At 49.0% G+C, this 22,246-nt stretch overlaps 1 protein-coding gene across 1 annotated transcript in view; it reads left to right on the top strand.

Annotated features, from left to right (window-relative positions):
• The window catches only part of LOC108295427 (odorant-binding protein 2a), a 29,475-nt gene extending 7,563 nt beyond the window's left edge, over window positions 1-21,912 (top strand). The window contains 4 exon segments of the mRNA XM_037734583.1: window positions 5,246-5,445; window positions 20,388-20,539; window positions 21,700-21,777; window positions 21,877-21,912. Coding sequence (XP_037590511.1) covers window positions 5,246-5,445; window positions 20,388-20,539; window positions 21,700-21,777; window positions 21,877-21,912 — 466 coding nt within the window.
• The last annotated feature ends 334 nt before the right edge of the window (window positions 21,913-22,246 follow it).

Below are 22,246 nucleotides of genomic sequence, written 5' to 3'. Positions count from 1 at the left end.
AATTTTTTGTATTTTTAGTAGAGACGAGTTTCACCATGTTGACCAGGATGGTCTCGATCTCTTGACCTCGTGATCCACCCGCCTCGGCCTCCCAAAGTGCTGGGATTACAGGCGTGAGCCACCGCGCCCGGCCACCTCTGTCTCCTTTTAATTGTTGCTTGCTCTTTTTAATTGCTGAGAAGTGTTCCGTTGCACGGATGTACCACAGTTTGCCCTACTGATGGCGAAAGCGTTTGCTTCCAGTTTCTGGCGGTTATGAATGGAGCTGCTACACCCATTTGTGTAGAAGTTTTAACTGTAAACATGCGCGTCCTGTGTTTTTATTTCATTTGCATAAATGCCAACAAGAGAAATACATTTTTGTCGTATGGTAAGCACGTATCCAAATTTATAAGAAATCGCCCGACAGTTTTCTGAGATTGTGGCGCCATTTTGCATTCACGGCAGCGACGTGTGAGTTGCAGATGCCCCACGTCTTTGCCAGCATTTTGTAGGGTGAGGTTTCCTGGAAAATAGTTTTGCCATCTATTAGGCGTCTGTACAGTGGGGTCTCCTGGTGGTCGGTGCGCGTTTCCCTCGTGGCTGGCGATGCCGCCTGTCAGCCCAGGTGCCTACTTGCCGTCGGATTGTCTTCTTGGGTGAAGTGTCTGTTCAAGGATTTTGTTTTATTGAGCTGTTTTCTTTCTTAATCTTCAGGTTTGACATTTCTTTGTGTGTTCTTTTGTTGGGATATGTAATTTGTAGATACATTTCTTCCAGCGTATAGCTTTAAAAAATTAACAGCATCTTTTGCAGAGCAGTTTTTAATGCTGATGACGTCCAATCCATCCGTTCTCCTTGAATGAGTCCTCCTTCTGGGACTCTAGCTGAGAATTCTTTGCCTCACCCCAGGTCATGACGGTCTCTTTTTGTTTTCTTCTGAATGTGTTGTGGTCTTACATTCCGTGGACACCTGTGGTTGTGTGGGAGCTGGTTTTGTGTGAGGCAGGCACGTCACTTGTGTCAAGGACCGTCTGTCTGTCCTTTCTCTGTAGAATTGAGCCGAGGGTTCCATTAATAAATGACCCGTCTGTGCGGCTCTGTTTCTGAATGCTCTATCCCGTTCCATCATGTGTGTGTACAGCCCTTTCCAGCACACATACTCACACCCCTATACACACACGTGTGGAGGAAATGATTTCTTAGCTGCCCATGTGGCTGCTGCCAGCCTGTATCCACACATTTCCTCCCACAGAGCCTGCTGGGCGGTGGACAGACACTGCCTCTAGAGCCCCACAGGTGTCCCTGAGTGTCCAGGCTCCTTCTGAGAAGGGGGCAGCTGTGGAGTCTGCTTCAGGGGCTGGATGGTCAAGGGGCCTGGCAGGACACGCTGTCCTCTCAGATCCGGTAGTGGGCAGGAATCCTGCCTGTCACCGGGAGGAGGTCACCATGGACAGGGAACACTGGAGCCTTTCTCTGTGGCCCTTGGGGGTGGGACCTGCCCACTTGTCTCTGGCCCAAAAGGGCACTGGCCCTGCCTCTCCCCACTCCCAGGTTGGCAGGACACCACCAGCTGCCCTCCCTGCGGGTAATTACAGGGTCGAGGTGACACCTATGGTGCCGCCCCCCGGGGTAACTGGGAGTGGGTGGGGGAGGCAGCACCAGGGCCTGGGAGGCACAAGGGTGCCATTGTGAGCCCGCATCACCTGCAGCCCTGGCCTCCTGCTGGGGTCAGCCCTGGGTGGCAGGGCAGATGCTTCAAGCTCAGGAGCTTCCCCAGTCCCAGGAAAGAACCCGAGAACCCCTGGCTCAGAGAGCAGCGGGGGCTCAGGTCAACAGGGCGCCCTTTTGAGACCAACTGCTAAGTCCAGCCTCTGATGTCTGTGCCTCTCACCTTGCCTGTGTGTGACATGGTGACAACGGGAAGGCCTGAAGTCAGGCAGACAGGGAGGCCAGAGTCACCGGAGCAGTAACGGAGCCCCTCTTGGAGGGCTGGGTCCTCCCCTCATGGACCTGTGGCTGTGAGTAAGGGGACCCTGTGAGCAAGTCCTTACCCTCGGGGACTTAAATGCTGCCAGAGGAAGACGGCAACAAGCCATACAAAGGCGTGAACGGGGTTGTTCCAGAGGGCTCTCTGCTGGAGTGGGATGCATGGTGCCCCCAAAGACACGTCCACCCACAGCCTGTGAATGTCAGTGTGTTTGGGAAAAGGATGTTTGCTGAGGGGACTGAGTTAAGGCTCTCTAGATGAAATCTGCATCCGGGTGGGCTGGAAATCAGGAGTCTTTCTAACAGAAAGGCAGAGGGAAATTTGGGACACAGAAGGTACCATGAAGACAGAGGCAGAGATCAGAACCATGGGGCCACAGCCAAGGAATGCCTGGGACCACCAGGAGCTGGAAGAGGCAGGAAGGACCCTTCCTCCAGAGCCTTCAGAGGGAGCGGGTTCTGCCTACTCCTGGAGCTCAGATCCCTGGCCTTGGAGCTCAGAGAGGTTGTGTTCTGTTGTCCCACCCAGGGGTGGCCCTTTGCAAACAAAGATATCCTCAGGGCACTCACACAAGCCCCCTACAGAAAACCAAGTGGGGAGTGGGGAGGGTGGGATGGCTTGGGGGGATTTTCCATCCTGCCTTGGGGATTGCTCCCTAAGGAGGTTGTAGGGAAGTTGGGCCCTGAATCACAACACAGGACACTGCAGGACAATGCAACGTGGAATGTCCCAGGCACAGGACGGTGGGGACCCGGGCCACTAAAGCTGAGTTGGGAGACCCAGGACAAGCTGAATTGAAAACATGCCTCTTTCCAAAATCCTGAACCTTCTCCATCAACCTGCAGCTCAGATCTCCCCCGAAAGGCCTTCCAGGGGCAAGAGAGAGCCGTAGGGGATGCTGGCAGGGTGGGGAGCGAAGCCAGCCATTTGTCCCAGAGGCTCCAAGTGCAGAAAATGTCCATTCCTGCATGTGGTCAGTGTCCTACTACAAGCACACCAAGGTGGGAATGAGCCCGTGGAGAAAGCGGGGCCTGCTGACGCCTCCAGGGCTTAATGAGCTGTTATTCAAAACAGCCACTGTCCCTGCCAGTTGGCTGCAGGTTCTGTGGGAAGGGACTGGGTGGTCGTTGTGCCAAGCTCCCCAGGGGACCCTGAGCCGAGGGCTATAAAGGGCAGCCGGGGGAGACGCTGGCACAGTCTCTCCCAGTCCCAGCAATTCCCTGGTCAGGCAGCTGTGAACGCAGATCCCAGAAGATGAAGACCCTGCTCCTGGCCGTTGGCCTTATCCTGATCACTGACCTAGAGGCCCAAGACCTCTTTGCCTCAGAGGAGCCAGATGTGAGGCTGGGCAGGTGGCCTGGATGGGTGGCCTGGGTGTGAGTGGCCTAGGCGGGTGACCAGGGCAGGCAGGTCAGGAAGGAGCTAAGGCTGAGGCTGAGCCCCTCCCACTTCACGGGGAGCACCATGTTGTGGTCAGAGATGGATCCAATTTGGGGCCCTGGCCTGTCCCTCCCAACAGCTGTGGCCAGAGACAGCGGAAGACAGGGAGCCCAAGGAATCCATTTTACGTCATCTGCCCTGCCAGGCAGAGTGAGGGCTGAGAGGAGGGACTAGAGGAAGGGACCCGAAGCCCTGGGAGGGAGCAGGTCTCCTCGGAGGGAGTCGGGGGCGTACGGGGCAGGAGAAGGGGCGCAGCCTGGGTACTTGTGATATGTGGCAGGGGGCAGGGGTGCAGCCAGGGTGTGTGAGGGGCAGGGTCACGTGTGCAGCCTGGATGGTAGGGCAAGGACAGCAGCAGCTGCAAAGAAAACCCGTTTTTCAGATTTCAGGGACATGGTATATCAAGGCCATTGCAGCAAAAAAGGGCATTTTAGGGAAGAACGTGTACCCCCTCACGCTCTCATTGCTGAGCAGCGGTAACATACAGGCCTCCTTCACGAAGAGGTGAGCATCTGCCCAGATCCACCGTGCTCCCTCTGTCCCAGGCCAGTCAGGGACCACAGAGCCGGGGTCCTTCTGCTCTCTCATTGGCGTGGGGTGCCACTAAATGTCCCCTAACTCTGGAGGGGAAGGGCTCCCAAGGGCGGCTCAGCTGGGAGGAGGGGGCAGTGGACCCCTGGCAGGGTTGGGGTTCCTATGTTGCTTCCAGGTCTGGGGTGGGGAGGTCCCGGCACATCTCCCAAAGCAGAGATAGACGCTAGGCCACACCCTGCCCACCTGATTTCTGCTTTCCAGGAGCAATGGTCAGTGCCACAAAATAGACATGATTCTGGAGAAAACTGGGGTGCCTGGCAGATACAGAACCTGTGAGTTCCGGGTTGGGGGGGTGGCGGGTGTACCCCCAGAGAGGAAGCCCCTCCTCCCCTTGTGTCTCCCACTCAGTTTCCCTCCCTGTCCTGGGGGTGGCCCTGTGCCCAGGAGGGGCAGTTGCAGAACGTGGGTCTCTACATGTGGGGACCCCAGTGCCCGGGGCACAAGGCAGTTGGTGTACCTGGGACAGGTGAGGCACCTGGCAGGCAAGGCAGGTGAGACTGGCACTGCAGGGCTGGGGGACTCACCTGCCCTTCCTCTGTGGCCCTCCACAGCTGGGGCCCTGCACTTCCTACACATGGAGGGCTTCTCTGTGAGGGACCACCACCTGTTTTTCTCTGAATTGCAATTTGAGGGGGAAAGATTCCAAGTAGCCAAGCTCATGGGTAAGTCTCCCAGAATTCCCAGGGCCCTGCTTACTCCATGGCTTCCTGCCCGGCCCCACCACCTCTGCTCTCAGAATCTCCGGGAACCAGCATCAGCCCTTCTCTGGGTGTAGGTCCCGCACCTCTAGGGAAGCAGCGTTTGAGTCCACGTGTGCTGGGTTGTGTGTGCTGCCTGGAGTCCAGCCCAGCGCCCGAGCTCTGCCGTGGGAATAGAGTGGGGTGGACAGGGCAGACACAGCCCTCGGCGACACAAATCTGGGGTCTGGGATGTGGGGAGGTCACCTCATGGTGCTGACAGAGGCCTTTGTGGGGCAGGGCACCCCAGGGTGGGAGGGCAGCCCAGTGCCTCTGGCACACAGGGTCCTTCCAGGTTGGGGCCTGACCCTGCAGGTGATTTAAGGAGTGCCTGGGCCCCCCACGGTTGCTCAGTGGCTCACAGAGTCTCCACCACTATCCCTCTTCCCAAGGACCTGCCAGTTGGGTGGTGGCTTCTCCTCGGTCCCCCACCCCTACCCCAGAGCTCATATCCCTCCTTGGGACGGGCCTCTCCTTCTGTCCCTGGCCGGATTCTAAGGTGAAGCCCTGGGCATGGGTGGCGGCCGTCTTCTGAAGGCATCCGCCACCTGCAGAGGCATGCAGCCATCCCCACCTTGGCTAACCTGGCCGCTTCACCTGCAGGTAGGAATCCCGATGTCAACACAGAGGCCCTGGAAGAATTTAAGAAATTCGCTCAGCGCAAGGGATTCCTGGAAGATGACATCTTTATACCCCTGCAGACAGGTGAGGGGATGGCTCTGCCTGAGCTCCCCACGTCCCCTCGTGTCTTTCTGTGATCTGGGGGTACCCTGAGGCTTCCCACGTCCCTTTCCCAGGTCCCTCACATCCTGCATGTTCCCCTAGAGGACTCCAGTCCCTCACAGGGACTCCAGGGCCCTGCTTTGGGTCTTGGTCGTCAGGGGGTCTGAGCTCTGCACGTCTTCTCATCCCTGGGTTTTTCTTGCTCTCTGTAGAAAGCTGCAGTCCTGAACCACACTAGGGTAAGTGACCCTTAAAGCAAACAAGAGCCCTGGGGTTTAAAGGGCATCAGGATGCACCAGGGCACCCTCAAGTTGCAGACGGGAGGGACCCCGCCCTGCTCTGAGATCCTATCTATCCTAAAACATCAATTCCAGGACATTTACAGACTTCTTTCTTGGCTCTGTCACCTGGGTTCCCTATTTGTGTAACTTGGGAACAGTGGACAGGGTCTGGCCCCCACCATGCCCAGGCACCCGTGGAAGCCCTGTGGCTCCCCATTTTCTGGGCGTGCTGTCACCTGGGGCTCCCCAGCCCCTCCACATCCTGTGTGGGGCAGTAACATTGGCCCTGCTATGAGCAGAGTCAGGTGCCTTTTTTTTTTTTTGAGACGGTGTCTCATTCTTTTGCCCAAGCTGAAGAGCAATGGCACAATTATGGCTCACTGAAACCTTCACCTCCCAGGCTCAAGTGATCGTCCCACCTCAGCCTCCACAGCAGCTGGGACTACAGGCACGTGCCCCCACACCCAGTTAATTTTTGTGTGTTTCTGTACAGATGGGGCTTCACCATGTTCCCCAGGCTGGTCTCAAACTCCCAGGCTCAAGCAATGGGCTAGCCTCTGTCTCCTGAGTGCTGGGATTATAGGCATGAGCCACTGCCCAGCCCAGGTGCCTTCTGGTCCTGAGAAGGCCCCTTTTCCCAGGCACACCCTCACTGGCTCTCCCATGTGGGCAGACTGGTTGTGGGGAGATAGCAGAGAGGAACCCCTCTGCTCACGCCAGCTCCGCAGTCCCCCGGAGCCCGCATGTGCCCTTCACACCACAGCAGCCCCTTCCCACTGTCCCTGTCCTGGCTTCACTGAGCTTCCGTTCTTTTTCAGGGCAAGGGACACCTTGTCTCTTCAGAAGCCCCAGAGCAGCACCACCTGGCACCTCTGTCCTGCCCAGGGACTTGAGAAAATGCACCCCCCAGCCCAGCCAGCTGCCCCCTACCACCACCCTGTTCCCTGTGCCCCCTCTCCTGGTTCTCTATAAAAAGCTTCAGCAGTCCCTGTGACTCTGCCTGTGTGTGGGGTCCTTGGGCAGGGGCTGGCTGGGCACACCCTTGGGGGTCTGCTGGGTACAGGGAGTTGGTGGAAAGCGGGAGGAAGGACAGAGGACCCAGCCTCAGCCTGCTTCTCTCTGGTGGGTGCCACAGGCCAACAGTATGAAGGGCCTAGTGGAGGGTAGCTGCTGGCAGCTCAGCCGAGGGTCCCGGGGTCCTTCCTGCAGGTCAGGCACCCCTCGGAGCTCAGGCTCTGGGGAGAGGGTGTGGTGGAAGAGGGGTGTGAGGATGAGCTTCTAGGATCGAACTCAACAAACAGAAATGACCCCTCAGCAGAGGGCTGGCTCCAGAGGGCTCACCCACCTCCACCCACTGCTTCCTCTGGGGTCAGACTTGAGGGACCCTTACCACCTGCTGGGAACACACAGACCTGCCCTCGCTGCTAAGGGCACAGACCACTGCACCTCCCCACCCGGGCAAGTTCAGAAACTACAGGCGACCTTGCCCTTTCCCTTCCAAGAGGCACAGCCCCCACCCGGCAGTGCCCCCTCCCGCCTCCAACCCTGCCCACATCCCAGCTGGGTGTGCCCTCCCCCTTCTCAGCCCCCAGTTCCTCCGACAGTCCTCAGGGAACTGGCCCAGACCTGACCCGCCCTCAGCAGCAGCGTGACCTCCCTTAGTCTCTCTCCATCATTCCCTCAGCGATGGTGCATTTGCTCTTCTGCCTCTCCAATCCCACCACGAGTTTTTTTCTTAATAATTTATTAAGGGAAAATTCACAGAAGATCAACATTTTAAAGTGAACAGACCAGTGGCAGTGCATTCACAGTGCTGTGCGGCCGTCTCTATTTATTTGTTTTTGAGATGGAGCCTTGCGCTGGCCCAATCTCAGCTCACCACAACCACCTCCACCTCCTGGGTTCAAGCGAGTCTGCTGCCTCAGCCTCCCAAGTAGCTGGGACTACAGGCACACACCACCACACCTGACTAATTTTATGTATTTTTAATAGAGGCTGGGTTTCACCATGTTAGCCAGGGTGGTCTTGAACTCCTGACCTCAAGTGATCCTCCCACCTCAGCCTCTGAAAGTTCTGGGATTACAGGTGTGAGCCGCTGCACCCAGCCTTCACGTCCCCTGTCTAGGCCAGGAAAAAGTCACTCCAGAGGAAAACCCATATGCAGGCCACTCCCCTCCCATCACTGGCCCTGGTGGCCTTTCTGTCTCTGTGGATTTGCCTCTTCTGGGCGTTTCCAATTGTCATCTGTGGAGGGTGTCCAGGTTCTTACTTAGCGTTTTGAACAAAGAATTGTACAAAACACACAAAGCAAGGAAAGAATGAAGCAACAAAAGCAGAGATTTATTGAAAACAAAAGTACACTTTGCAGCTTGGGAGCAGGCCCAAGGACAGGGCTCCGAGAGCCTAGTTGTAGAATTTTTTGAAGTTTAAATACCCTCTAGAGGTTTCCCATTGACCACTGGGTGTACACTCCATCCAAATGAGGTAGTGACCTACAATCAGTCTGGTTTCAGAAAGCAACCAATCAGAGGCTGAAGTGAAGTTACAAAGGCTACTCCTATGAAAAACCTCTGATTGATTGTGGAAAGCAACCAATCAGAGGTTGAAGTTACAAAAGCTACTCCTATGCAAACCTCTGATTGGTTGTGGAACGCAACCAATCAGAGGCTGAAGTGAATTTACAAAGTTAAGCATCTAGGCAAAGGAAGACTTGTCCTGCAGTCAGTCTGATTGGTTGGGTAAAGCAACCAAACACAGGCCGAAAAGAAGTTACAAAGTTACACTCCTATGCAAATGTCTGATTGGCTGTGGAAAGCAATAAATCGGAGGTACAGTTTTCCCTCTGCCAGGCAGTAACAGTAGGGGTGGGTTGCAAAGGGAGTAGCCTCTCTTTCATTACTGTGGAAAGTTGGGGTTTTCCTTTTGATTTAGTTCTAGGAAGTGAGCATGAAAAAAAGAAACCCTTGGGGAGGGATAGGAGGTGAGACTCCTGTTTCTGAGGTGCCTGGAATGGTTAGAATCTCAGCCCTATCGTTTGGAGCCCCAGGTGGATGTTGGCTGGCGTCCCTTGGCTTGTGTCTTTGATGAGTGTGCCTGACAGAGGAGGGGGTGCTGAGTGGCGCCCAGGCAAAGCCACTCCCCGTGGGAGAGCACAGCATCTTCCAGACTCTGGGAGCCAGGAGCTTAGTGTGGCCTTGGTTTGACATATTTCCGTTGAAAATGGGTCCCTCCCAGCCCCTGACTCATGGTGAAATCGTGGGCAAAATCTAAAGCTTAGTTCCTTCAGAGGTCAAAGTCATTTTCTGGTAGAAACTTTGCATATTTTAAGTCCCTGTAAAAATGTGAGGTGTCAATCTAAATAACAAACGGAGAAATTCTGCAAATATATTAAGTTTACTCAGGAATGAGACTGCAATCTGGGATGTGCTGGCTATGTCAACACAGGCATATCAACAGAAACTGAAGCATTGGAAAGCTTTCAAGGGCAAGAGGAAGCATGCACGTAAGTTGGTTTTGAAGCAAAGAGAACACTGGTTACAGGGTCTTACCACAGGGGTTGACATGAGCTCATTGGTGGAGACGGCATGTCAGGCAGGGGTTATTGTGCATCTGGCGAGCTGTCCTCGTGACTCCTGTAGCAAGCTGCAGGTTGGAAAGTCCTTGGGAAATGTTCTTGTTACAGGCAGTTTTAGGGAAGAGCCCTTCAGGGAGCCTTTGTAATCATTCTCATCGCCGGCAGGTGTGGGTGAAGGCCCTTTCTTCTTAACCTCCTGACTCTTATTTTGTTTGAGTTTGACACAAGTGACTCCAGTGTATAATATTGACAGTGTTTACATTTCCCTCTTTTTATCAAGGTCTTCCTCCAAAAGCATCAGTGCTCAGTTGTCCCGTGATTAGATTCTGATTGTCCCTTGTGGTTGGGTTGGACCTTTCCCAGCTAGTCTGGTCCCACATAGCTGGGAAGTGCAGCTGGGAGTCAGTGTCAAGACCCTTTTGGCCACGTTTGAGCAACAAGGAGTCAGAAGGAGTGGCTCTGAGGCCAAGGGAGCCTGGAATTCATTGTAAGTTCAATTGTATCAGTTCCATAGGTGTTGATTATCATTTCAAAGTGCAGGGCCAGCATTACTCTGTTGGGAGCTGTACTTCTGCAGAAATTTAACAGACAGTAGTTACAAATTTTAAAAAAGGATCATATGGAGCAGAATTAATAGTAACATGGTAAATGTGGTTTGCATCATGATTCTAAATCATGAAGCCTGTAGATAATCAGCTGAGTGAATCAAATCACCGTGGGGAATTGGGTGAGGCTTGTTATAGCCAGATTTTAGAGAAAACTAGAAGAGTTCAGGATTCAGTGCAGCCTATAGGTAGATAATCGCAACTTGAAGACAATGAACAATCTAATCACAGGTGAAGTACAGTTTTTCTTCTGAAATAATTGTTTTCTTTTGAAACACATTTTTTCTCTGTAGTTTCCTTCATCTTTACCAAAGATAATAAGACCAATTTGTTTGCATAAGTTTCACCTTATCAAACTTGGCCTGATTATTTACATAAGTGCTGTAAGACTAGCAATTGACCATACAGGAATCTCAGATTTAAAAACCTCTTTGGGGTAGGAAGCCAAATCAAGTCAGATTTTAGACTTTGTTTGCAGTACCTACAAGCAATTTCAAATATGACATCCCAGTCAAAACCTTATTAATAGAACCAATATTTCCAATTGTATCCTGTTATGTAAAGGGAGCAGATTCCTACTGAACGTATGTTTAATAACTATTTACCATAAAAATAAGAATACCCATGAATAGTTTCCAAATTGGGAGGCATCAGGTAGGAAGAAATGTAACAATCTTAAATAAAAAGGTATAAACACATTATCTTCATCAGTCATTTAGTTTCACGCAGTGAGTTCTTTTTATGCTTGATTTTGATTAGCAGTTTCATGAACCCATCAGTTTCTTCATTAGAGTTCTGGAAATTTTTTCTTAGTCTATTGATCTTAAAGTCATTAGAAACCTATATTCAAGAGTACTTGTCAGAGGCGTTTTCATACTTTCCAAGAAGGAAGAAGCAATTTTGGACTGTAACTGATTACAAATGCTTTTAGAGATGAATCAAAACTGGATAACAAAACAGAATGGCCATGGTTAAGAAATCTAATGAAATTTTATTATAACAATAATGCAACTGGCAAGAAAATTCCATCATGTCTATTACGTATAGCATTTTAGATTAACCAGAATCATGACTGACAGCATCACGCCAGGACCATCAGACTTCTATAAATTTCGTATAATCCATCATCATATCAATAACATATCCATAACAAATATTACTTTAAAATATTTAGCATCATTTTTGTATTAGCAAGGGTTCCCTAGAGAGACAGACCTAATAGGATAGCTATATAAAGGAGTTTATTATGTATTAACTTACACGACCACAAGGTCCCACAATAGGCTATCTGCAAGTTTGAGGAGCAGGAGAGCCAGTCCGAGTCTCGAAACTGAAGAATCTGGAGCAGACTCTGTTTGAGAGCAGGAAGCATCCTGCACAGGAGAAAGATGTAGTCTGGGAGGTTAGGCCAGTCTCTCCTTTTCACATTTTCCTGCCTGCTTTATAGTCGTTGAAAGCTGATTAGAGTGTGGCCACCAGATTAAGGGTGGATCTGCCTTCCCCAGCCCACTGACTCAAATGTTAGTCTTGGCAACACTCTCACAGACACACCCAGGATTATTACTTTGTATCCTTCAGTCCAATTAAATTGACACTTAGTATTAACCATCATAACTTTATTGTTTGACAATGCTTTCCATACAATTTAATATATCAAACAAGCCTAATTAGTTTAATATCACTCTTGTACAAGGTGAGAGACACATCCTTTGGGGGTTCCAGGGGCTCAACAGGGAAATCCCAAAGTCAATTCTAGGTCCAAGAGACTCACTTGAGAATTTGATTTTTGTGAAGTTTGTCAAAAGGATGACACTGTGCTCATAACATAAAGGGCTTGACAGAAAAGACGAAAAGGCTTTTATATTTCTAAGAAGGATGTAGAGTCCTTTATTAATGTGACCTTATCCAAACTAGGTTCCAGATAAAGTCAAAGAGCTCTTACCAAAAAGAAAGAGCTCAGTCTCACTAAGACTCACCAGGGCAGAAAAATCGAGCCATGGAATTGGAAACCTCTAAAGGGCTCAATAAGGGTACTGCACTCCATTCCAAGAATCACTGATTTCTTCTAAAGGTAATCTGGCTTCAGATACCACTTCTGACACCAAATTATGTCAACCTAAATAACAGAGAAATCCTGCAAATATAATGAGTTTATTCAGGAAGAAGCAGAAGATTGCAGTCTGGAATGTTCAGCCTATGTGAAAACATAGGCATATCCAAGGAGGCTGGGGCATAGGGAAGCTTTTAAACGCAAAAGGAGTGCACATAAATTGTTTTGAAAAGAGAACAGGCTGGGTGCAGTGTCTCACGCCTGTAATCCCAGCTCTTTGGGAAGCCAAGGCAGGCAGATCTCTTGAGGTCAGGAGTGTGAGACCATCCTGGCCAACATAGTGAAACCCTGTCTCTACTAAAAATACAAAGATGAGCTGGGTGTGGTGGCGGGCACCTATAATCCCGGTTATTACTTAGGAGGCTGAGGCAGGACAATCGCTTGAACCCGGGAGGCAGAGACTGCAGTGAGCTGAGACTGTGCTGCTGCAATCCAACCTCCCATACATCTGGCCAGCTGTCCTCATGACTCATGTAGCAAGCTGCAGTTTGGAAAGTCTTTGGGAAAAGCTATTTTATGGGCATATGTGCATAAGAGCCCTTCAGGGAGCCTTTGTGATAGTTCTTTATCACCTTCACTGGTGATATACCTTCACTGGCATGTGTGAGTGAAAGCCCTTCCTTTTTAACCCCCTGACTCTGTTTTGTTTGGGTTTGACACAGGTGACTCTATCTTGATATTGACAGCTTTCACAGAAGCATGTTATCTCTATTATGTGTTTATTTTTCAAGACTGCTGCATTAGGGTCAATATTAAAAATCAAATATGTCGTTACCAAACATGTTATACACTTTCAAAATCCATAGTACTTTTGGAACAATATTTAACACCTGCAAATGTCCCAGTGCCCCCCAGTCCTTGGTCACCAGCCTTCCAGGGGCCATCAGGGCCTTATCTTCTTGGGACCTCCTTGTGCCTCTTGTTGGGGTAAAGTATCCTGGTCACAAAAACATCCTGTTGGCTGTCGTGGTGGCTCACACCTGTAATCCCAGCACTTTGGGAGGCTGAGGAAGACATATCACTTAAGTCCAGGAGTTTGAGACTAGCCTGGGTAACATAGTGAGACCTCACCTCTACAAAAACCAAAAATTAGCCAGGCATGGTGATGCACACCTGTAGTCCCAGCTACTTGGGAGGCTGAGGTGGGAGGATCCATTGAGCCCAGGAGGCAGAGGTTGCAGTGAGCCAAGATCACACCACTGCACTCCAGCCTGGGTGACAGAGTGAGACTGTCTCAAAAAAAAATCCCAAAAAAACAAAAATTCAAAACAAAACATTCTGATGCTTAGGCCTATGGACCAGGTATCTCCAGCATCACCTGGGCCCCCAGTGCTGGATCCAAGATTCCCACGGTTTTGAACCCACTGTGCCTCCACATCCTCATTTCCCTCTCTGAGAACTGGTCAGCTTTCAGCTACACTCCTGTCCACCTGGGCCAGACGACCTGAGCTCCCTTCTTTCTGCCTTTCCCCTGGTAAACACCCCTGCCTAGGTCCTCCTCCTTTCTCCACTCCTGAAGGGACAAGGCTCATTCAATCCTGAGAGTTATCCTAGACTCTGGGCCCAGGGATTCCTCTCCTTTGGCATGGGAGACCCCTGAGGTCAAGGAAAATGAGTCCCACGAGGCCTGGGGACAAGGCAGGAGCTGATGCTGGGAAGACAGATCCTGGTGGTCAGTCAGTTCTAAGCAGCAGGGATTGTGGTGCACTGTCATTTATGCATGTCATCACGACGAACTGCATTTGATATTAAGGAAAGGGTTTGACAATAGGAGTGGTTAGAGGACCTGGAGCTCTCAATTGTGTCAGGGAAAATGCATTTTCAGCCACACAAGCATAGTAGTTTCTATCCCGTGTTGCTCAATCGTCTAATAAATGGATGGATGAATAGACGGAGAATGGACGGATGGGTGGATGGATAGATGGTGGATAATGGATGGTGGATGTGTAGGTGGATGGATGGATGGATGGATGGGTCAGTGGATGGATGGAGGAATGGTGGGTGGATGGATGGAAGGTAGATGGATGGACAGATGAATGAGAGGATGGATGGACAGTGGAGGGATGGTGGATGGGTGAATGATGGATGGTGGATGGTGGAGGGACAGATGGGTGGGTGAATAGATGGGTAATGAATGAATGCCTGGATGGTGGATGGATGCATGGATGGATGGTGGGCTGATCACTTGAGGACAGGAGTACCATACCAACCTGGCCAACATGGTGAAACCCCATCTCTACTAAATATACAAAAATTAGCCAGGCGTGGTGCTGCACTCTTGTAATCCCAGCTACTCAAGGGGCTGAGGCAGGAGAATCACTTGAACCCGGGAGATGGAGTTCTCAGTGAGCCGACATTATGCCACCGCACGCCAGCCTGGGTGACAGAGTGAGACTGTCTCCAAAATAAATAAATAAATCCTGTCCTTATCACATGCAGAAACTCACAAAACAATAATGTCAATTATATAATTGTGAAATTGCAGGGGACACCTTTCCAATATTACTTTGGGGACATTATCACATGAGAATTCTTATTGGGCAGGGGTCTCAAATTCAAATGCCCACAAGCAAGCAATTAAAAGAAAAAAACAAGAGGCCTAGAGACCAGGTATGAACTAGTGAGACAAAGAATGACAGCAGAGGAGGGTGGAGATTGAATGTGAGCACTGAGAGATTGGAAGAGCAAGTGTAAATGCAGCCAGCCACCCAGCCACACCCAAATCCGAGAATGCAAAAGTCCCCTACATAAAATGGCACGGTATTTGCATATAACCTACGCAGGAGCACGCAGCCTGGGCAGGGGTTGTTTGGCTTCCCTGTCCCTCAGAGTGAAAAACAGCAAAATAAACCACAACAGCCATTATTTACTGAGTTCTTGCTCTTTGTCAGCAAGCAGTAAGTCATCTGAATAACCACGAGGGAAGAGCCATAGATCCAACCCATTTTACAGATGATAAAGCTGAAACTCAGAGAGTCGCTTGTCCAAGATAAGACGCTGAGAGAGAGTCACTTGGCCCAGATAGAAAGAAGTTAGATTCAGCATACGAATCCAGACCCTGTAATTCCAGAGTCTTGCACCAGCCACGATGCTCTTGGGCCTTTGAACTGATCGGAAAGACTTCATGATTGACTGGGTTTGGTGCTGAAGCAGAGCGTAGGCACTGGAAAGCGTGGAAGTCATGAGTGCTTTGCTGGGTACATTGCCCAAAGGGAACGCATGTGGTAACTGGTACCCACAAAAGCTAGAGCATTTCCAACTCTGTGGACACCACCCCCCATGCACCCAATCCAGGTGGTCAAAAACCATAAAATTTGCCATCTTAGCCATTTTTAAGTGTGTAGTTCAGTAGTAGAATGCATATACTTAAATAGTCGTCAAACAAGTCTCTGTAACTTTTGTATTGCAAATCTGAAACTTTAAACTCATGAAACAACAAATCCCACTGTCTTTCTGCCCCTGCCCCCAGCTCCTGGTAACCACCATTCCACTTTTATTTCTATGAATATGATAACTTCAGGTACCTCGTGTAAGTGGAATCTCACAGCCTTTGTCTTTGTAACTGGCTTATTTCACTTTGCTTGATGTCCTCGAGATTCATCCATGTAGTAGCCTGTGCCAGAATTTTTTTGTTAAGGCTGAAAAATATTTTCTTAACTACATATACCACAAACGTATTTGCTTATCTGTTCATCTTTCAATGGACATTTAGGATGCTGCCACCTCTTGGCTATGGTGAATAGTCTACGGTGAGTATGGATGTGGAAGCACCTTTTCCAGACACAGTTTTCAATTGTTTTGGCAGTATATGCAGAAGTGGGATTGCCAGATGATGTGGCAGTCCTATTTTTAATGACGTGAGGAACTGCCACACTTTTTTCCACATAGGTGGCACCATTTACATTCCCACCAATGGGGCACAAGTGTCCCAGCTTCTCCACACCCTTGCCAACAGTTATCCAGGCTTTTTTGACAGCTGCCATCCTAATGGATGTGAGGTGATTATCTCATTGTGAACTTGTTTTGCGTTCTCTGATAATTAGCGATTTGAAGCATGTTTTCATGTGCTTGTCGGTCATTTGAAACTCATCTTTAGGGCCGTGTGCAGTGGCTCATGCCTGTAACCTCACCACTTTGGGAAGCCAAGGTGGGCGGATTGCCTAAGGTCAGGAGTTTGAGACCAGCCTGGCCAACATGGTGAAACCCTGTCTCTACCAAAAATACAAAAATTAGCCAGGCGAGATGGTGGATGCCTGTAATCTCAGCTACTTGGGAGGCTGAGGCAGGAGGATCACTTGAACCCAGAAGGTGGAGGGTGCAGTGAGCCAAGATTGCACCATTGCACTCCAGCCTGGGCGACAAGCGTGAAACTCTGTCTCAAAAAAAGAAAGAAAGAGGGAGAGAGGGAGATGGGGAGAGAGAGAGAGAAGGAAGGAAGGAAGGAAGGAAGGAAGGAAGGAAGGAAGGAAGGAAGGAGAAAGAAAACCATCTTTAGAGAAATGTATACTCAAGTCCTTTACTGTTTTCTTCAGGACCTTTTTTTTCTTTTCTTTTTTTTTTTGAGACGGAATTTCGCTCTTGTTACCCAGGCTGGAGTGCAATGGCGCGGTCTCGGCTCACTGCAACCTCCGCCTNCTGGGTTCAGGCAATTCTCCTGCCTCAGCCTCCTGAGTAGCTGGGATTACAGGCACGCACCACCATGCCCAGCTAATGTTTTGTATTTTTAGAAGAGACAGGGTTTCACATGTTGACCAGGATGGTCTCGATCTCTTGACCTCGTGATCCACCCGCCTTGGCCTCCCAAAGTGCTGGGATTACAGGCGTGAGCCACCGCGCCCGGCCCAGGACCTTTCATACTCATTTTTAAAAAATGGTAGTATTTAGTTGTTTTCTTATTGAGTTGTAGAGTTTATTTATTTTGGATAAAAACCTATATCAGAGCTATGATTTGCAAATATTTTCTCTCAGCTTGTAGGTTACCTTTTCACTCTGCTGATAGTGTTTTTTGCTGCATGAAAGTATTTATGATTGATGTTCTTCTGTCTGTTTTTGCTTTGGTTTGCCTGTGTTTTTGATGTCATATCTGAGAAGTTGAATACATGATTCAAATTTTCCTGTATGTTCTTCTAGAGGTTGTACAGCGACAGGCCCTTATTCCATTTCTAGTTAATTTTTGGATGTGGTATAAGGCGAGGGTCTTCCTTTATGCTTCTGCACATGAATATCATTTTCCCTGCACCATTTGTTGGAGAAACTGTCCTTTCCCCAGTGACAGGTATCAGTACCATTGGTGAGGATCACTTGAACATATACACAAGGGTTTATTTCTGGGTTCTCTGTTTTATTCCATTGGTCTATATCTTTGCCTTTGGTCAGTACCACATTGTTTTGATTACTGTAGTTTAGTAATATGTTTTTAATTCAGGAAGTGTGAATCCTCCACTTTGTTCTTTTCCTAAATTGTTTTGGCTATTTGGGGTCCTTTGAGATTCCATGTGAATTTTAAGGTGAATTTTTTTATTTATGAAACAAATACCATTTGGATTTTGATGGAAATTGCACTGAATCACTTCAAGTGTAGGGACAATTGACAATAGTAAGTCTCTGAATCCAAGAACACAAGATACCTTTCCATTTATTTGTGTCTTCTCTCATTTCTTTCAGCAGTATTTTATAGTTTTCCGTGTACAAGGCTTTGAGCTCGTAGGATATGTTTATTCATTATTATTTTATTCTTTTTTGATGCCATTGTATTGGAATTATTTTCTTAATTCCTTTTGGATTGTTAGTTATTAGTGTATGGAAAGGCAACTGGTTTTTGATTGTTGATTTTGTATCAGCAACTTGGCTGAATTCAGTTATATTTCTAACTTTTTTGGTAACTTTAGGGTTTGCTAAATATAAGATCATGTCATCTGCAAACCGGGATGATTTTACTTCTTCCTTTCCAATGTGAATGCCTTTGCTTCCTTTTTCTTGCCTAACTCATCTGGTTATGAGTTTCCTTAATAACTTGAATAGAAAAGACAAGAGCTTTTGCTTGTTCCCACTCTCGGAGGAAAAGTGTTCAGTCTCTCACCGTTTCTCACCGCTGAGTATGATGTTAGAAGTGAGCTTTCCAAAGCGACCTTCATTGTGTTGAGACAGTTTCATCCTCTCCCTATGTGTGGAGTGTGTTTTACTGTGAAAGGATGTTGAATCTTGCCACATGCTGTTTCTACATCAATTGGCCTCACCATGGGGTTCGTTCTTCATTCTGCTAATGTGGTGTCTGCATGGTTCATGTGTCGCTTCATCCTCAGGATATACTCTCGTGTGTCTGGCTTCCTGCATTCACTCATGGGATTCATCAATGTCTGTGTTTCAGTCTGGGTTGCCTCTATTTTTTTCCTTCTTTCCTTTTTCTTTTTCTTTCTTCCGTGTGTGTGTGTGTGTGACAGAATCTCACTCTGTTGCCCAGGTTGAAGTGCAGTGGCACAATCTCAGCTCACTGCCACCTCTGCCTTCCAGGTTCAAGCTATTCTCCTGCCTCAGCCTCCCAAGTAGCTGGGACTATAGGTATGAGCCACCATGCCTGGCTAACTTTTGTATTTTTAGTAGAGATGAGGTTTCACCATGTTGACCAGGCTGGTCTTGAACTCCTGGCCTCAAGAGATCTGCCCACCTTGGCCTCCAGAGTGCTGAGATTACAAGTGTGAGCCACCCTATTCCACGAGCCTCCATTCTTTTCTGTTGCTTTGTGTGTCTTTTTGTGCACTACACCTCACTGCCTTGACTCCTGTAGCTTCCTAAGTCTGAATATCTTGTAGCATATGTCCTCCAAATTTGCTCTTATTCAAGATTCTTCTGATTCTATTTTAGTCCTTTGTATTTCTACATAAATTTTTAAATTGGTTCCTCAGATTCCACATAGCAACATCTGTTGTTGTATTTCATAAAGAATGTATTACATCTACAGACAATTTGGGGAGAACTCAACTGAGTAATATGTAGTAGGGGGAGCCCCACAATGTGAAAAGGAAGGAATAATAAACTGGGAACAAATACCTGTTACTCTTATCTCAGGAAAACGACTCAGGTCCTCGATATGTAAAGAGCTCCTAGAAATTGATAAGAAAAAGATCAGCCACACAGTAGAAAAATAAGCAAAGGAGAGTATGAGACCCTTTACAAAAAGAAATATAAAAGGCTTTGAGCATATGAACGTACGTTCATTCTCAATGATAATATACAAAATTGTCTAAAGGTTTGGAAATATACTCTGAAGCTGTGTAGAAATAGAAACTTGTATTCATTGCTGACAGAAATATAGGTTGTCTGCCAATGGATGTAGTTTGATCATATCTGTCAAAATTACAAATTGACCAGGAGCAGTGGCTCATGCTTGTAATCCTAGCACTTTGGGAGGCTGAGGCAGCCGCATCACTTGAGGTCAGGTGTTCAAGACCAGCCTGGCCATCATGGCAAAACCCCATCTCCACAAAAAAAAAATACAAAAATTAGCTGGGTATGATGGAGCTCCTGTAATCCCAGCTACCTGGGAGGCTGAGGCACTTGAACCCAGTGGGTAGAGGTTGCAGTGAGCAGAGGTCACACCACTGCACTCCAGCCTGGGTGACAGAGACTCTGTCTCAAAACAAAAATGAAACCCAGAATTATGAATGTATTTATCCTTTCATTTATCAGTCTCAATACAGGGAATTTATCCCACTTAACACATCTACACTTGACGTATGTCCACAGTTACTGATTGCAGCTTTCCTCACAAGAGCAAAAGATGAGAAACAACCCAATTTCCTCCAGCAAGGGTCTGGTTAAATAAATGATGACCATCCACATGAAAAAATGCAATGTAGTTGGGAAAGAAAATAAGAAAGAGTAGAATGGGGGAGCCTTTTATGCATCACTCTGGAAAGATCTCTGGCTAAACCAGGTTGACACCAGGGCTGGCACTTACCAGTCTGTGCCTGAACACCGAGCTGGTTTTTGCCAGCACCTTGGGAGATTGCTTGGCCATCATGTCCCCAACACCTGAGTCATCATGCTCACTATGGGCCAGGCCCTGGGCTCCTGGCCCAGCTTAGCCACTGACCAGAAGAGAGCCATTGGCCAGTCCTCCCATCGGGTGACATAGCCCAGTGAACTCTAACCCTGGGCCTCCAGGTCAGGGAGCTCTTCTTTGCTTGCCTTGAAGAATCAAGGCCAACTTCATTATGGAACCAGGAAATGGATTTCTTCACATGCCTATTTTGTAGATGGGAAGACTGAGGCCCAGTGAGGGGAAAGCCATTGGGAATCATGGATGGCATGGCATGGCCGTTCAGAGCACGGATCTCATATCCCCTCCGCCACAGGCCCCACCCAGGCTGGCCCTGAGCTGCTGGACAGGAACTTGTGCCTGAACTACCGATCCTGGCAGCTGTTCCCACTGAGCTTGGACCATGTGCCTGAGACCTGCCTCCCCTCATTTCAACCCTGCACGGGCAGCCCCACAGCAGTCGGGATGGTGCTTGTTCACAGCAGTTCTCCCAAGCCTGTAGAACTGAGCCTGATACAGGGGGCACTTCATGTTTACCTAATAAACAGATGAATGAATCAGTGCCATCCTCCCAACAGCCCTGTGAGAGAGTGCTCTAAAGAGTCCTGCCATACAAAGAAGTCATGGGTTCATTCATTCATTCATTCATGCATCCAGCACCTGTGTGCTGCTCCTTGTTATGTGCAGACACCAGGAATACGCTGGTGAACCCCAGACACCCAGAACAGGGTGGTGAACCACAGATACCCGGAATACAACGGTGAACCCCAGACACCCAGAACAGGGTGGTGAACCACAGACACCCGGAATACGACGGTGAACCCCAGACACCTGAAATATGACAGCAAACCTAGACACCATCCCTGTCCTGGGAGCTCACAGCTCAACAGACCCCTCCTGCAGGACTGTTTTGACAAGTAGCCAGTTCTGGGCCATCCAGGCAGCATGCCCAACCTGAGAGGAGCCAGATGGCCCCACAATCAGCTCCCAAAGCAATTTAGAATCGGAGCCAGTGCCAGACACGGAACTAGACCCAGTGCCAAGTTCAAAGGAACAGCCAGTGGCAGCACTGGCCCTTGAATCAGCTCCAGAGGTAGAGCCCAGGCCAGCCACCAGCTCCTGCACCAGCTGCAGAGCTAGAAGTGGCTCCAGAAATAGCTCTAGCACCACCTCCAGAGGTAGATCCAGCTCCCGTCTGAACCTGAACCTCAAATCCAGAGCTTGGGCGCCTTTATCACAAATGGCTGCACTATCTGCCGTGGTGGCTCTAGCAACAGCTCTAGAGCTTGAACCAGCTCTAAATCGATGACAGAACTGGAGTCAATGCCAGGTTCATACCATAGCCAGCACCAGAGTCAGAGGAAGAGTCAGGTCCAGAACCAACTCTAGCACCAGCTTGAAGCAAGAGCCTGGGCTACCTCCAGAGCCTCAACAAGGGCTTGAGCTCCAACACCAAAGCAACTCCTGAGACAGAGGCAGCTCTCTCGCCAGCTGGGATACCATGTCTAAACCCAGCTGCAACAAGAGCTCTAGCTCCAACACCGATCTAGAAAGCACTCAAGCACCACCACTCCCAGCAACTCCAGGGATAGAGGCAGCTCTAACACCAACTCTGGTGCCATCTCTAGAGCTATGACCTGCCCCAGCACCAATTCAAGGAGAGAGCCAGCGAGAGTTTAGCTTTCGATGCGGCTCCAGAACCACCTGTAGCATCACCTCCTGACCTAGAGCCACTCCGACATCCACTTCACAGCTAAAGCTAGCCCTGTCTACACGGCAAGACCTGACTCTGGCACCACCTCTAGAGGGAGAGCCAGTCGCTGGCCCAGATCCACAGCTAGAGTCAGCTCTGGTGCCAGCTCCAGTGCCAGCCCCAGAACCAGAACCTTCGTGTTCCCCACCTGCCAAGGCATTCTTTTTTTTCAGGCTGGTTTTCTTTTATTCATATTCTTTATACTTACCCATATTTTATGTTATAAAATTCATGTAAAATAAAGTTTACCTTTTATTTTATTTATTTATTTATTTATTTATTTATTTATTTATTTTGAGTCGGAGTTTCGCTCTTGTTACCCAGGCTGGAGTGCAATGGCGCGATCTCGGCTCACCGCAACCTCCGCCTCCTGGGTTCAGGCAGTTCTCCTGCCTCAGCCTCCTGAGTAGCTGGGATTACAG

Source organism: Cebus imitator, unplaced genomic scaffold (assembly GCF_001604975.1).
Source record: "Cebus imitator isolate Cc_AM_T3 unplaced genomic scaffold, Cebus_imitator-1.0 Scaffold638, whole genome shotgun sequence".
NCBI classification, from domain to species: domain Eukaryota; kingdom Metazoa; phylum Chordata; class Mammalia; order Primates; family Cebidae; genus Cebus; species Cebus imitator.
Note: the sequence above shows the minus strand (reverse complement) of the source record. Positions and strands in the feature narration are given on the sequence as shown.